Source organism: Spermophilus citellus (genome assembly GCF_964194105.1).
Source record: "Spermophilus citellus genome assembly, chromosome: 7".
Classification (NCBI taxonomy): Eukaryota; Metazoa; Chordata; class Mammalia; order Rodentia; family Sciuridae; genus Spermophilus; species Spermophilus citellus.
The window spans coordinates 67,610,147-67,626,143 of NC_138188.1; the positions used below are offsets into that span (position 1 = coordinate 67,610,147).

A 15,997-nucleotide genomic window follows, 5' to 3' on the forward strand; every position below is an offset into this window, starting at 1 on the left:
TGTTGCTGGGAGGTGTGAGGGAGTCCACTACTCCACATTGGGCCAGCTTGAGATTTTCAGAATAGGAAATACTCGGTGGGGAAGGCCCCTTTGCAGTCTGTTAACTTTATAATGAAGGCCCCATGAGGGGTCTCAGAACCAAGATGAAGTACAGATTTTGAAAGGAATGTCTTATGGGGCTTCATTTTTCAGATCATGGTCTTTTTTTTTGTTTTGTTTTTGCAGCACCCCCCCCCCACCTCCCTTTTTAAGCAATCTTGTCCTGGTTGCCTTTTTAAATTCTGAGTATTTCATGACAAAAAGAGAAGTGTATTGGGCCTGCCATTGTCATGGAGCCTAGGGAGATATTCCTAGCTTGGAGAAACCTGGGCTGTCCTGGATTCCCTGCCTGCCCCAGGCTGCAGGAGAAACGCCAGGACAAGTGTGCTGCCAGGCACCCGTTGACTAAAGAGGCTTTGAAAAGGCTACTTTTCAGCCACACTTTAACTCTTGATGAAGGGAAAAATCTTTTTCTTTCACCGCTGTTTGTTGAAAATCTTCCAAAAGATTCAGCCCATCAGTGGTCCCCAACCTTTCCAGCCTGAAGAACCTCTTTCCAACATCACAGAGTTTTGCAGAACTGCCCTATGGACAGAGTTCCCTGGGTGAAAAAGTCATAATGATAAAGGTGTCTGTGGTTCAGGGATTTTTAAATGAATTGGAAGCCTCTGTAAACTTTTGAAAAACCCGTACTGTATCTATCTGTGAAACATTTATTTCATCAATAGTTATTAGTGCTCACATTGATTTGAAGGCACTTTGGGAGCTTTAACTCAAAGCTCGATAAACATGATACTGTGTGCCGTGCTTTATGTTCAGTGCTTTTGGAGGTAAAATAAATTCTTAAGTTCTGTGACTGCTGTGCTTTTCTAACAGCAAACTGTGGGGCAGTGGGGGATAGGGCAAGTCGAAGGTTACAGCAGGGGATATCACACAAGGGGTCCTTGCCTGCCTTTTCTGACTGAATCTGTCCAACCCCAACTTTTCAACCCAAGCAGAGTGGGCAAGTACAGGCCCAGCCTTCCCCTTATCAGGACTCCTCACAAGCTCCTCAGTGTGTGTCTCCTGTGTTCATCTCTCTGCAGTGGCTACAGCCAAGAGGTGGTGTGCTACACATTAGGAAACATCCCTCAGATGCCTTCTGCCCCCAGACTCGTTCGAGCTGGTGTCACATGGGTCACACTGCAGTGGAATAAGCCAGAGGGCTGTTCACCTGAGGAAGTGATTACCTACACCCTGGAAATTCAGGAGGACGAAAATGTAAGTTTTTCAGGTTTATATCTCCACATGTGTCCTGTGTAAGTCAGCACTATCATACCCACAAGGTACTGTGAATGTCGACTAGCTACCTCAGTTCAAACCAAACTCTTAATCTGTGCCACTGCCACCACCACTACCAACAGGAGCCTGCTCTTCCCCATCTTGGTAAATGGCGTTCTGTCTTTCCACATGGGGAAATCGGAACCCCTGGAGTCATCCTTGACTCCCATATGTGATCAGAGCAAATCTTTCTTTAAAATTATCCATAAATTGAACCATTTTTCACCATCTTCACATACCCTTTTACTAGTCACCTCTATCTCACCCCTGGATGACTGCAATGACCTCTTAATATTCTCCACATTTTCACCCATACTCTGTGACAGTCTTTATCCATGCAGAGCCTGAGTGGTCCTGCAGAATACAAATGGATCATGTCTCTTCTCTGCACAGTACTGTCCCCTCATCCAGAGTACAAGCTAGAGCTTTTCCAGTGTGCACACAGCTCTAGGTGGCTAGGTTTCCTCCACTGCCGCTATGCCCTCCACTGTTGTTTCATAGCCGCATGTCTGTGCTTTGGACACCCCAGGTGTGTTCTGGCCTCTTGGCTTTTGCATTCCTTGCCTTCCAGGCACCTTTGACTCACTCCCCGCATTTCCTTCAGGTCTCCTCTCAAACATCACTTCCTAGGACAGCCCTTCCCTGACCACTCTATAGAAGAGCACCAACCAGCAGAACATTCCACAGTGATGGAAATGTTCTGCAGTTTCTGCTGTTCATCAAGGCTTCACTGAGATGCACGTGCCTACAAGCTGTTGAAATACAGCTAGGGGCCTAAGGAGCTGAATTTTTAATTGTGTATGAAATTTGATTTTAAAGAGCTACATGTACCAGTGGCTTAGGAGGCCTAGACAGAATGATCACAAGTTTGAGGCCAGCCTCAGCAGTTTAGCAAGACCCTTAGCAACTTAGTGAGACCCTGTTGCCAAATAAAAAGGACTGGGGATTTAGCTTGGTAGTGAAGCACCCCTGGGTTCAATCCCCAGTAACAAAAAAATAAATAAAATATACTGTGCTTAACCCATGCAGCTATAGAAAGCAGCGCCTCACTACTCCAACACTCCACCCTCTTACCAGCTTTAGTTTTGTCACAGCACTTAACACTGCATGACATGCTTTCTACTTGCATGTAGGGTTTCTTTTTTCTCTCTAATCCCTTCCCCAAGTTAGCTTAAGCTTCTTGTGGGTTAGGTTCCGTGTGTTTTGGGCAAGGCTGAATCCCTAGAACCCAGAGGAGAGCCTAATGCATAGAAGATACTCAGCAGTATTTGATGAGTGAGTAAATGATAGAGAATGTTAGTGAATGAATTCTATGCATTCAACTTTTAGTGGGATGATTTTACCTTGCAAAGAATGAAACCCTTCCCTGTCTTAGCATCCTCTCTTTCTTGGCCAGAAGAGGACACTGTATGCTCAGGAACCTCAGCTCCAGTTAATTGCATAGCCCTCTGCGGCGTGAATGTGAAGACCTCAGTAACAGAGGCTCTTTTCATGACAGGTGTATTGTTAAGTGTAATTTTAAAAAGCACTTCTTTGTCACAATAAAGTTGTCCAGGCCAAGGAGAAATGATAATGTGATAGAATGAAATTTTTATTTAAGACTTGAATGCTACCCACAGCACCGTGGGCTTCTGATTCTTTGCAGTAGCTGCCAGACCTTTGGCTCACTGGCAGTGGTAGGAAGAGACACTTGTAAAGATCCCATATACAAAGGAATTGAAAGCCCAGATTTTGTGATACTAATATTTCTTTCTGGCTTTGCCTTTTCAGGATAACCTTTTCCACCCAAAATACACTGGAGAGGATTTAACCTGTACTGTGAAAAATCTCAAAAGAAGCACACAGTATAAATTCAGGGTGAGTCAATCGTTTTGGTACCTGAACTGCAAAATGAAACTGTTTAATGTTTCACATTTACCATTTCAAATTGACTCTACAGTTTAAAAAATGTTGAAGTTCACAGTGCTCTACATTTTTACAGTAACATTTATACTTAAAAATGCACACCATACTTTGATTTTAAAATCTACTTTTGAGACAGAAAACTGTCGTAATGTGCTTTAATAAGTTGCATCCCAGCATGGCCAGGTGCCCTAGCTCAGGAGGACGGCCAGATGCTAAGGAGAGCACCTGTCACTCACTAGCATCCAACTCCTTTCTATTCTGCATTTCTCCTTGTAGTCACATTTCTGTTTTGCTCTCCATTGTCCTTTGCTCTTATACCCTGGTCTTTTTCTTAACCTGTTTTTTTTTGTTGTTGTTGTTGTTTTTCTCTCCTATTATCCACTCTCTCCCCACTTAAACAATCACTGTTAAGATGGAGAGGATGTGGAGGAAAAAGAACACTTGTACACCGTTAGTGGGATTGTAAATTAGTACGACCACTATAGAAGTCAGTATGGAGGCTCCTCAGAGAACTAGGCATGGAACCACCATAGGAGTAGCTATGCCACTCCTGGATATTTATCGTAAAAATCAAAATCAAAGTCAGCATACTATAGTGATAGATGCATGCCCATGTTTATAGCAGCACAATTCACAATAGCCCAACTATGGAACCAGCCCAGGCGTCCATCAGTAGATGAATGGATAAGAAAACATGGAATATATACATGATGGGGTATTATTCAGCCATAAAGAAAAATGAAATTGTCAAAATTTGTAGAGAAAGGAATGGAACTTGAGTCTTATTTATGCTATGTGAAGTAAGTCAAACTCAGAAAAGTCAAGGATTGTATGTTTTCTTTCATATATGGAAGTTAGGAAAAAGGAAAAGAAAGTTTCGGTGGGGAAGGGTATCTCATGAAAATTGAAGGGAGATCAGGAAAGTAGAGAAAAGAGGAGAGGAGGAAAAGGAGAAATACTAGGGAATAACACTGACCAGATTATATTGCTATACTGTATACATGTGCAAATATGTAACAACAAATCCTACCATTTTATACAACTGTAGTGTACAAAAAAAAAAAAAAAAATACACAGAGAGAAAAGAAAAAGCAACCACCATTAGAATTACAATAGGATTTCATCTTAGAGCCCAAAGAGTGAATACAACTCAGTGGTCACTAAGAGAGAAAGTGCTGTGGTACAATGGCTCATCTCTATTCATTGGTCCTGTGCAGGGCACATTTTCTAATCTGACAAGCATGTGTGACTTTGGAGATAGAAGATTCCCTTCTGATTCCACCCTTCCTCCTCTAAATTTAAGGCCAAGTGATGTGTTTTGGCACATAATAGTCACTTGATAAATATTGTCAGATTTTCCTGTGTTATGTGTAACTTTTTGAGGAAAATAGTAGTTTGGGTGTATTAAAACCCTTATTATTGATGCCAACTCTGAGAACACAGCCGTATTGCTAGCAGTTCTCCACCAGGTGGCAGTGCCCTGCTCATAGATAAGTGAAGGGATTTTTTTAATCTTTTCCTGTCCCATATATTACTCGTATAAAACAGTACAAAGTACTGTTTGTATTATGTCTTCTTGAAAGGATAAAAATGTCTTTAACTAAAATCTGCCTTATGGTTTTATTCCTGATTTTTAATAACTAAATATACAAAAAAAAATAAGTGATCATGAAAGATCAGCATTTATGTCTGCAGCTAGAAAGCGTGTATGTGCGTGCACACGCATGTGAGTTTATAGATACCTTGGTCTTGCCATAAGTCAATGATTTGATAATACCTGGTAATTAAAGCATGTAAATGTTTTCTTGGTTGTGTTACAGCTTACTGCTTCTAATATGGAAGGGAAAAGCTGTCCAAGTGAAGTTTTGGTTTGTACAACCAGTCCTGACAGGCCTGGACCTCCTACCAGACCCCTCATTAAAGGGCCAGTCACATCTCACGGCTTCGGTGTCAAATGGGGTATGTTCACTCTTGTTGCTTCTGCTTCCTTTTTTGACAGATTTTTAAAAATTGGTTAATTCCACTATCGACACTATTATTTGTGTTGATATCATACATTTAGAATATACATGTGAGAAACTTCCTAAGAATTCCACGAACTAGAATGGACAGTTCCACTAATTTGAAATTTTGATAGATGTTTAAATTTTGTTCTCCTTTTTTCTGTTTGTTTTTGAGGTATTGGGGATTGAACCCAGGGACATTTTACCACTGTGCTATATCCCTGTCCCTTTCCATTTTATATTTTGAGGCAGAGTCTCACTAAATTGCTAAGACTGGCTTTACACTCATGATCCTCCTGCCTCCAGTTTCCAGAGTTGCTGGGATTACAGTTGTGCGCCACCTTGCCCAGCACACATTAGTTAAATTTTAACGGAAATTTAAATGAACTGTTTTAATAGTATCTCGTTCTCTTTATGATTCTCCTATGTTAACCTGTTTTTCTTCCTTCATTTTTAATGTATTATTATTGACTAGAATGTGGTAATTTCTGAATATATAATTAATTCTTCACTAACTCACCCTAAAAATAATTAACAGTATTTAATAGGAAGAAAATTATTCATAAAGTTAATATTGAAAATGAATTTCAAATTTTTGGTATGCCATATTAAGTAATTTTGATATATAGTATGTTTAAGTTACATTTAGATACGATAAGTTTTGTTTTCATATTGTTAGTATATAACCACCATTTTGATCTACAGGAAGTTTTCATATTTAAGTTCATGTGGGGTTTGGGGTTGTCTGGTAGGATGTGGCTCATCAATGTAATTTGGAATATTTCACTGAAATGAATACAACTGGAAGATTGATAAACATTTTATACATTGAGATGTTATGTTTGTAATTTTCACCAGTATCATATAATTATAACTAAAAAGGTTAAAAAATAGTAGTCTAAAATAAGATTTTACCTCATGCCAGGTTTGGTGGCACATACCTACCTATAATCCCAGCAACTTGGGAGGCTGAAGAAGGAGAGTTCAAGGCCAGTCTGAGCAACTTAGTGAGACCCTCTCTCAAAATAAAAAAATAAAAAGGGATATAGCTCACTGGTAAAGTACCCCTGGGTTAAAGCTCCACTACCCAAAACAAAAAAAGATTTTACCTCACAACCATGTAATATTAAGGAGACCAGCATTCAAGACACATAACTATTTCAAGTTACCTAATAATTTTTGAGACAGAATTATTAGGATCTTTCCCCCTGATTAGTGTTATGCTATAATGTTTGGCTTTATAATTATTATTGTGAATGTCTGTTATTGAAGTGTGTGTATGTATGTGTATATATATATATATATATATATATATATATATATATATATGTTAATGGAAATACCAGTTAAAAGCAGAGGTAAGGTGAATTCCCTAAATCTATCTGTGCAAACTCCAGGTCTCTTAGAAGAACTTTCTTTGTGCCTAATAATATGAGGCAGTAGACTGACAGAGGCAAATTTTTCCATACTTGTAAAATTATAATGCAAGGTGTTGTTCTGCTCAGAAAATAAAACTCCCGTAGGAGCAGGGTCACCAGGAGACACACACCCAGGGTGCCGTCTGCGAGGAGCACACGTCCTTGTTGATCCGAAGCTCTGTGTTCATGTCAGGTTCAGCAGAGACATGACGGCTACTTAGGAGAAAGCTGATGGGACAGACTTATTCCATTCTGAGGTTTTATTTATTTTGTAGATTATTTTGCACTTCTATTTTCTTTATCTGGCAAAAGAATCTAGTTACTGATAAAATAAATGAAAAGAACCAATAAGATAATAAAAACAAAAAGCAATATATGGCTGTTTCATCTTATATTTTTAGAAAATCACCAAATATTGAAGAGCTGCCTAAGGAATTCTCTAAGTAAATTTACTAATATAATTCTTAGAAATATCAGTTCATATTTTGAGTTTTGTTCCCATCTTGCTAAATAAATTTAATTCTGACATTTCTAGCTCTGAGAATTTTGAATAGTCTGATAATATTTAGAGTTTCTTGGTATGTTTATTTCCTTTGTTTTTCAAGGAAGGAGTCTAGTGAATTAAATTAATTATTACACTTTTTGGTCAAGTCTAGAATTAAAATGGCATAATGTTATGTGATTTTGTGTTTTCTAATTATATTTGCCAATAAAAATCAGTATTGCCCATTGCTAATCAGATATGTGCTTATTTTCAGATCCTCCCAAGGACAACGGTGGCTCAGAAATCCTTAAGTACTTGCTGGAGATTACTGATGGAAATTCTGAAGGTGAAGTTCTTGGAAATGTTTTTATACAAATTTTGCAGTAGTTGTCCATATTTTCTAATACATTAAGTATCTTTATAGAGTAGCAGGCAGCCATTCATTCTAATAATACAGAGCCCTCTACAATAAACAAACTTTATCCACATATTACCTGTTTTTTCTTTCAAACACAGCACCAAAGATGAGAGTCTACTTGAAGTATACCTTTTTGTCATGTTTTTTTTCTATTTTCTGAATCTTATTATTTTTTAAAATCAGAGTTCCTAGTTAATAGAATAAATAAATTTAAGGTTTTCATCCCTAATCTGACACACTTTTTCTGCAAATTCTCATGAGGAAAGTGTTGGAAACAACTTTCCAGGAAGTATAAGATAGGGTGAGTAAAGGAGCGTAGTCCTCGACAGCTTGCCACGCAGGACAGACAGCATACCGGATCAAGGGCTCATGACCAGTGTTGCACTTTAGTAACAAGTGTAGGAAAGTCTTTCCGTCTCTACTGTGACTTTGGAGTTAGAGGATGTACCCATTACTCGTCAACAGTGTTAGAAATCAGAATTCCAAGGCTGGGGTTGTGGCTCAGCGCATGTGAGGTGCTGGGTTAAATCCTCGGCACCACATAAAAATAAATGAATAAAATAAAGGTATCGTGTCCAACTACAACTAAAGTAATAAATAAATAAATAAAAGAAGAAGTCAAAATTCCTTGGTTAGTGCCTTTTTAAATATTATATTTTCTAATAGAATTGACTAGGCTTTAATAGAAAGTATAGTTACCAGAACTTTAAAAAGGATATGTTATCTTCTATAATTTTGATAATCATTCATTTTTAAAAAGTGAAGCATGTTGGGCACAGTGGCACATCCTGTAACCACAGTGACTTGGGACTCTGAGGTAGGAGGATAGCAATTTCAAGGCCAACCTGGGCAACTTAGTGAGACCTTGTCTCAAAATATAAACAATTTAAAAAGGGCTGAGGATGTAGCTCAGTGGTAGAGCACTTCTTAGTTCAATCCCCAGTATTGCATAATAATAATATAGTAGCTGTAGAAATAGTAATAATAATATACATGCATATTGGCAAAAGAAAGAAAGGAAGAGACTGACAGTAACTTTTACAAACAAGTAGTGTTGGTATGTGGCTTGCTTTTTATTTTGTACCATGACACCACCTGGAGTTTTTTGGTTAAGTCTATCAGCTCTTAATTTAAACTGAGAGATGAGAATTCTTTGACATGGGCACAGCTGTTCTTACCATAAAATCATATTCTATCCTAAAAGTCTTACTTAGTATTTTACATCAGAAAACTTACGTGGGAGAGAAGTTGTACATATGCCAGGGGCTCACTGCAAAAATTTATGTATGTTTTGAATTCTCCTGGCTCTCTGAGCTACAGAAGACAAATCTAAAGTACTTTACATTAACATAAAACATTCAGCACTTAACATTAAAAACTTTTCCAGTACCTGGGAGAGTGACCAATTGTATCTTTCTTAGCTGTCCTTATGCCAGTCCCTTTTTCAGTTTTCTGACCATTAATGTTAGGTAATTGTCTTCAGTATTTCCTTCCCAGGTAGCCCTAGTACATGTACTTTTATTGTAACTCTAACCTAATAAGCTGCTGAGGGAATTTGTGGACATCAGTAAAATATCACGTAATAGAATATACATTTTCCCCCTAAAACAGCTTCTTGGAGTAAAAGGTTTCCGTAAAGTAGTGAACTGGGAACAGCCTGAGTGGGAGCAAACAGGCGGGAGGACATCCCAGTGGCCCAGATTGGTGAGGCAGGCAGTGGGTTGAAGTAGCCCATGGTGCCTTTCCCCGATGGCATCAGCCACCATCTTTCTCTCTTCTGTCCTGAAAAGTGGCTGGATAGCCTGTCTTACACCACGTGTTTTATCTTTAATTTGTTACCCTCCCAGGCATTTTGTCTTTTAAGTGGGGCTGCATGAAGACAGCCATCCTTTATCCAAAGGTCTCAGTCTGTAGTGGGAAGATATTGCTTGCTGTGACCTCCAGGCAGATAGGGCTGGGTAGAAAGCCTTCAGCAGTGCCCAGACTTGTCAGGAGCCCCACTGCTGAGCAGATAGCACGACACAGCTGGTCCCACAGCCTCCTCCCACCATTAAGCATTTCACAGCGTGCTCAACACTGTCCCCGCACCACCACCACCACCACCCCCCTCCTGTGCCAGCTACAGATGTCATGTGGTTTCCCACACCCAAACCTCAGAGCCATCAGTGTGATCATGGTGATGGCGAGTAGTCTAACCAACAGTACCAAGTACTGAAATGACTCCATGTTATTCTAGGGTTTAACTTAGCAGGGAAATGGAAAGACACTCCTTTGCACTAACAAAAAATAGGTGATATTTGTTTTCATGGCAACCACTTACAGCTTTTCTTATCAGTAATGCTTGGTATTACATTTTTACAAAAGGCATGAACTCACACAAGTCTTGTTTTACAGCCAATCAGTGGGAAGTGGCATACAGTGGATCAGCTACAGAATATACTTTCACCCAGTTGAAACCAGGCACTTTGTACAAACTCCGAGCATGCTGCATCAGCACCGGTGGGCACAGTCAGGTTGGTTTGTTTCTGGATAAAAGAAAACATCTTTGATCAGATTTGGACTAGCTGAATTTAAAAGATCAGAATAAGTTGCAGTTTAAAAATGCATCTTGGTGATGCAGCCTTCCATGTTATCACTTTAGGAAATGAAAAATAGACCTTTTTAAATTGTGCTTTAGAGGACAGAAAAAATAGACCCAAATGATTCTCAGCTGAACTGTGATACTTTCAGGTGCATTTATCATTTAGTTATTTCCCAGAAGATTTGGCCATAATCACATGTGACAGTTGAAAATGGTCTGGGATTTGCGTTAGCTAAATATGAGAGACAAGAAAGGTATAGAATTTAGAGTCAGCAAGATAAGACCTCCCGCCCAGCTCTTCTTTATCACAGCTATCAGTTGGTGAGCACTGGAGACAGACCTTCCTCAAGGTTCTTTACTGCCATCTGCTGGGAAACTGTGAAAATGACATATTTTTATGACTGAGCTGAAAGTACATGGTACAATGTGCAGTACCCCGTGTACACACCTGTAAGCCACAGCCTACATTATCTCCTGTCTGTATGACCTTAGACCAGCCAGTTACCCTGTTAGGAGTCTTAGTTTCAACTACATGCTGTTCTCACAGGTTCAGTGTAACTTAACAAATGTACATGAAGTGCTCTAGAAATGAGATAATTGTCTAAATGGCTTTAATTTGTATTCAGGAAAGTGAGTGCAAGGCATGATGGTAAGGCATGTTTTCATTGTAGAGATATTTAACATGATAGTTTAATACCATTAATAGTTAAGAGAGGAGAAATGGTACCTTGAAGGCCTGTGCTGGATTGGCTTTTCAAGAGCATGCCTGCCAATTAAATGCCTGAATTTTTCCCCATCAATCCATTTCTAATGTTTTCTTTCATTTATGTCCACCACTGCCCCTCTGCTCACCCACCCCAGTCCTGTGATGTCTAGATAGCCCATATAGACAGATGCCCTTGAAAGGAATGTCCTAACCAGGACATTTCTTAGGCAGTACTGTGGTTTTCTGTGCTGCCTTCCAGCATGAAGTATATGCCAATCAAAGCCTTAGATTATCAGCTGGTGCCTCCTGTCTAAACCTATGAGGGGCTGCATGGGGCAGCACAGAAGGCTGTACTGCTTGAATGTATGGAGTCCATTTTGTGCACACTTCTCAGGGAGATTGAGTTTGGCCCGTATCTCAACAAGAGGGTCATCTTCCATACCACTAGCCTTCTTCAGCCAAGTCCTACAAAAAGAAGGCCTACTTATTGTAGCATTAACAGAACCTGCTGGTTAATGTCAGATTCAGTTGGTTAATACTAGTAGACTTTGCTTTTCTGCTCTGTCTGAATGGCTGGCCATTGATGGCACCATTCTGAAATTTCATCCAGCTGTCATTTTGTGTTTTCTTCTTTCCTCATGAAGGCTCTTTCTTATTTTGATTTAAAGGAAAATAATTATGAACTTAGGATATATAACTCTCAAACCTACTCTTCTGACTTCAAAAAGAACCATTCTTGCTAGACACAGTGGTACAAACCCGTAATTCCAGCTACTCAGGAGACTGAGGCAAGAGGATCTCGAGTTTAAGCTTGCCTCTTCAAGTTAGCAAGACCCTGTCTTAAAATTAAATAAGAAGGGCTGGGGATGTAGCTCAGTGGTAGAGTGCCTCTGAATTCAATCCCTGTTACCACCCAAAAAAAGAGAGAAAGAATGATTCTTAAGTTTTAACCAATGCCGTATATAGTATAAGATACAGTAGAAGTACACACACACACACACACATACACACACCACTCACGTAAATATCTTTTAGTGTAAAAAGCATATAGTAGTGTGTACACATTCAATATGGAGTTCTTTTTTGTTTGCATTTACAGTTATGGGGTAGAATTTGCCTGGAATATAGAGGTCTGATAAATTCATAGTAACTAAGAGATGATTCTCTCTGGTATTTTTCCTGCAGTGTTCTGAAAGTCTCCCTGTTCGCACACTAAGTATTGCACCAGGTCAGTGTCGACCACCGAGGGTTTTGGGTAGACCAAAGCACAAAGAAGTCCACTTAGAGTGGGGTGAGTGAACGAATCTTCACATTGACATTGGCAGCTTAGACACTGGAGATTAAGACTTAATGCTTTGTAATTTAAATTTCAAGACTTCCTTCTGAAAACTGAATTTTTTTTTTTTTCCTGCCAGAGATGTCCATACTCTTCTTGATCTATGTTGGGCTGGGTTTTCACCATTCCTTGCCTCCCTTGCTGTCACTCATCCTCCTCTTCCTGATGGTGGCATACAAGCTGTTTGTCCTTTACCCTTCAGAGAGCACTCTTCTAAGGAGTTTAGGATAGCCTCTTTCTAAGGACATTTCAACTTTATTTATAAAGAAAAGTTGTGCTCTACTTAGAGGTTAAGCCAAGAAATAGTTCATAGGATAACTGTGAATTCCTCTTCCTCTGTGTGTCACCACCCCTGCTGCTTTGTCACGTGGGTCCTGGTATTTTTATAGCATTAACTTCGGCTGCATTTGTACTTCTTGTTGTGCCAGCAGTTTACAACATGTAAATTGCACGTGCAAATGTCTAGAACAATTGTAGCAGACTATTTTTTCCCACCACTTACATCTAAAATGGAATAAACTATGGTACTAGTTTTGGGTTCTGTGTCCAAATTCATCATGACTCTTGATTTCAAAGGGAAGATTCTTTTTTCCATTTTTTCACTTTATCTTATATTAAAATGTGAAACAGTTTGCCGAACACTTCTGTTATTTGAGAATTATTTTATAAATATATTAAATACATTTAAACATATTTGCTTTGGATAGTAGGAAAAACATCACTCGGGAACTTTTACATTTTGTTGATGGGGGGTTCTTTCTAAGAGAAACTCAAGAACAGGCCACGTACATGGTATTTTGCAAGACATTGTAAAAAATCAGATGTGATTTAGTCAATCAGAAGCACGGAAATGTCCTAAGGTCAAGAAATTCTGCGTTCCCAGATGTTCCGACATCTGAAAGTGGCTGTGAGGTGTCAGAGTACAGTGTGGAGATGACGGAACCTGAGGACGTAGCTTCAGAGGTGTACCACGGGCCTGAGCTGGAGTGCACAGTTGGCAACCTGCTCCCGGGAACTGTGTATCGCTTCAGAGTGAGGGCGCTGAATGACGGAGGGGTGAGTAGGGTTGGGCACCAGACCACAATGCAAGGTTTTGGCATTTCTGTGTCTTCCCTCCTCTTTACCAACCATTAAAGTGTACATAAAATATTACTTCTGAGTTGATATTGCATGGTTCAGGTAGACCTCATATCATTCCGTGTATGTACTTTTGAGACTTTTTAGGGTATTCTCCTTTTCTCTCATTAACTTTATCATTTGTGGGATGATAATAACACTAATCCTGACAAAAGTTCTCTACTATGTTGTTATCTGTGAGTCAACAGTGTCTCAGGTCAGTTTTTAAAACGCACAGGGTAAAGGCTAGGGAGGCCAGCTTGCTTGTATTTGTTATATTTGTTTCAGGTGAAAACTCTAGAACTCTCTGGCCCTTCCTTCTTCTGCTCCATCTGAAGTTTCCAGAAGCTGAGAGTAGATATGTCTATGTTGTCCTCACAATGGGTTTTTCTTTTTTTCTTTGAAATCGCAGAGCTATCTGGGTTTTGAGGGAGATTCATAATGAGAAGGAGATGGCCCAGAAAGTGTGAGAGATTTGGTTGTGTCAGAGATAGAAACAACAGAGGACAGAGGGTGTAGGTAAAGCAAGTTGTTGGTAACAGCTCCCAAAACGGTCAGTGTTTTGTCGAGGTGAACGCCACGCAAATAAGTAGACTTAGTTAATTGACAAAATGTTTAAAAATAAGAAAGGACAGATGATAGTGATAGAACATCACCAGTGACTTGGAGAGTTAATAGCGGTTTTCTCAAGCCTCTCAGAGGTGAAGCCTGTTTATCCATAGTCAGTTCCATGTCAGCTGGCTGTGGAAATGATTGATTTTAAAGTAGGATATCAAGTTTGTACAGGAGCTAGATTTCTTATAATAAAATTTCCCATTAGGAAGGAACTTCAAGCCCAGCAGATATTTAAACAAGAGGGAAAAAAGTCTAAACATGAAAGGAGCATTGGTGGGGAAATAAGAAAGTCTGTGACCCCAAACATACAGTTAGGTACATGAAAAGAAGGAGGATGGTCACAGTCAGTGCTGCAGAGACTTTCTCCATTGTGCTCACCCTTGTCCCCATCGGCTTTCCCAGTGTCTCTGCCATAACAAAGACCCACGTGCAGCAGGGCTGACCTGAGTTTCCCTTTCTTGCCCCTTTCACTGATATATTGTCTAAAGAAATTATCTTCGGCCTTGGTTCATTCCTATTGTACTGGAAGTTAACCATGGTGTGTGTGACTAGTCATCTTCTGAGGTCCAGTTCAGACCTTCCCTCCAATCTGGAGTATTTCCCGAGTCTTGTTTTGTTTTAAATTATCCTCCACCCACCTCCACCCGTCGCCCATTTTGAAAGCACAGGCACATACTTTCTTAACCTGGAAATCATTTTAGTCTTTGCTCCAACTCTTTGCACTATCAAAATGGGTGGGTTTAGTGGGTTGTATCTCTCTCAGAATATGCTCAGTCTCTAAGGACACCTGGCTCTGAGCAGCATGGTCACCAGTGATAACATAAAGAAAGATTCCTGGTGCATAAACCTTGGAGCTGGTGAGCACACGGAGAAGGCTTAATGGAGCATTAGTGTTCAAAATAGAAAATACTGGCAACCAGAAGAAATACCCAGAATTTGATAACCAACATTTCCAAGTTGATTTTTTTATATATTTTTATATATTTAAAATTAAATTGCAGTGGGCATCTGACTCAGTTATCTTGGATGTCCTTGGAGAAATGTGAAAGCAGAGTGCTGTGTTTTGCAAAGAATTAACTTTTTCCCCAGATGTCTTAATAAGGGAAAAATGTTTAGTAAGCCAGCTTTCTAATTTTTTTGAATAAAAAACATAGACATGTGTAATAGACATCTATCTACCTCTCAGGGAACTACCTGCAAGAGAAAACCTGATATACACCTTTAGGTAATATTTTTTAATCAGTTGTATTGATGATGTCACCCTAGCCTTTATTTAGTTAGCTAGCCCTTTTAGATGCACACAAATGCACAAATACACACACATATAAAAGCATATTTGTGTTCTTCTCTTTCAGTACGGTCCCTATTCTGATGTGTCAGAGATTACCACTGCCACAGGGCCTCCTGGACAATGCAAAGCACCTTGTGTTTCTTTTACACCTGAGGGCTGTGTGCTAGTGAGTTGGGAGGTAAGTTGGGTACATGTTCTGCATCAGTTTGTGTTCCTTCTGCTTTACCCCACATGGGGAATATGAAGAATCTACGAAGCCCAAATGTGTGTAGGTGATTTTTTCCCCACTCTGTATATAGTAATCTCCCTTGGCACTTGGTTGTGTCATTTAATTTAGAATTGTAAAAATGATCATTTAGATTGAGTGTGTCTTTCATGCCTTTATTTTATGTATGTTTTTAAAATATCCAGGGTGTGTTGCTCGTATCCCTAGTTAAGTTAGTTGAACGTGGACATGGTAGGATGTTTTTCTCAATGGGATTGTTAACTACATGAATTTCTGCTCTCCAGAGCCCTGAAAGCTCTGGTGCTGACATCTCAGAGTACAGGTTGGAATGGGGAGAAGACGAAGAATCCTTAGAACTCATTTATCATGGAACGGACACCTGCTTTGAGATAAAAGATCTGTTGCCTGCTGCACAGTACTGCTGTAGACTTCAGGTAGGTAGACATTATGCAGACAGTACTCACAAGGACAAGCCTTCTGGGAAGGATACTTCAGGAAATCAACTCAAAGGCTGTCAGGAGGGATGATGGCGGGGAAGA

At 39.6% G+C, this 15,997-nt stretch overlaps 1 protein-coding gene across 3 annotated transcripts in view; it reads left to right on the top strand.

The window, feature by feature from the left end:
- Positions 1-15,997, top strand: part of FNDC3B (fibronectin type III domain containing 3B) — a 325,384-nt gene that overhangs the window by 259,366 nt on the left and 50,021 nt on the right. For all 3 annotated transcript variants that reach the window (XM_081302600.1, XM_081302599.1, XM_081302601.1), the window contains exons 13-21: positions 1,125-1,299; positions 3,130-3,216; positions 5,085-5,223; positions 7,444-7,515; positions 9,982-10,100; positions 12,060-12,165; positions 13,094-13,266; positions 15,297-15,410; positions 15,743-15,892. In XM_081302600.1, coding sequence (XP_081158726.1) covers positions 1,125-1,299; positions 3,130-3,216; positions 5,085-5,223; positions 7,444-7,515; positions 9,982-10,100; positions 12,060-12,165; positions 13,094-13,266; positions 15,297-15,410; positions 15,743-15,892 — 1,135 coding nt within the window. The remainder of the gene's footprint in view (positions 1-1,124; positions 1,300-3,129; positions 3,217-5,084; positions 5,224-7,443; positions 7,516-9,981; positions 10,101-12,059; positions 12,166-13,093; positions 13,267-15,296; positions 15,411-15,742; positions 15,893-15,997) is intronic.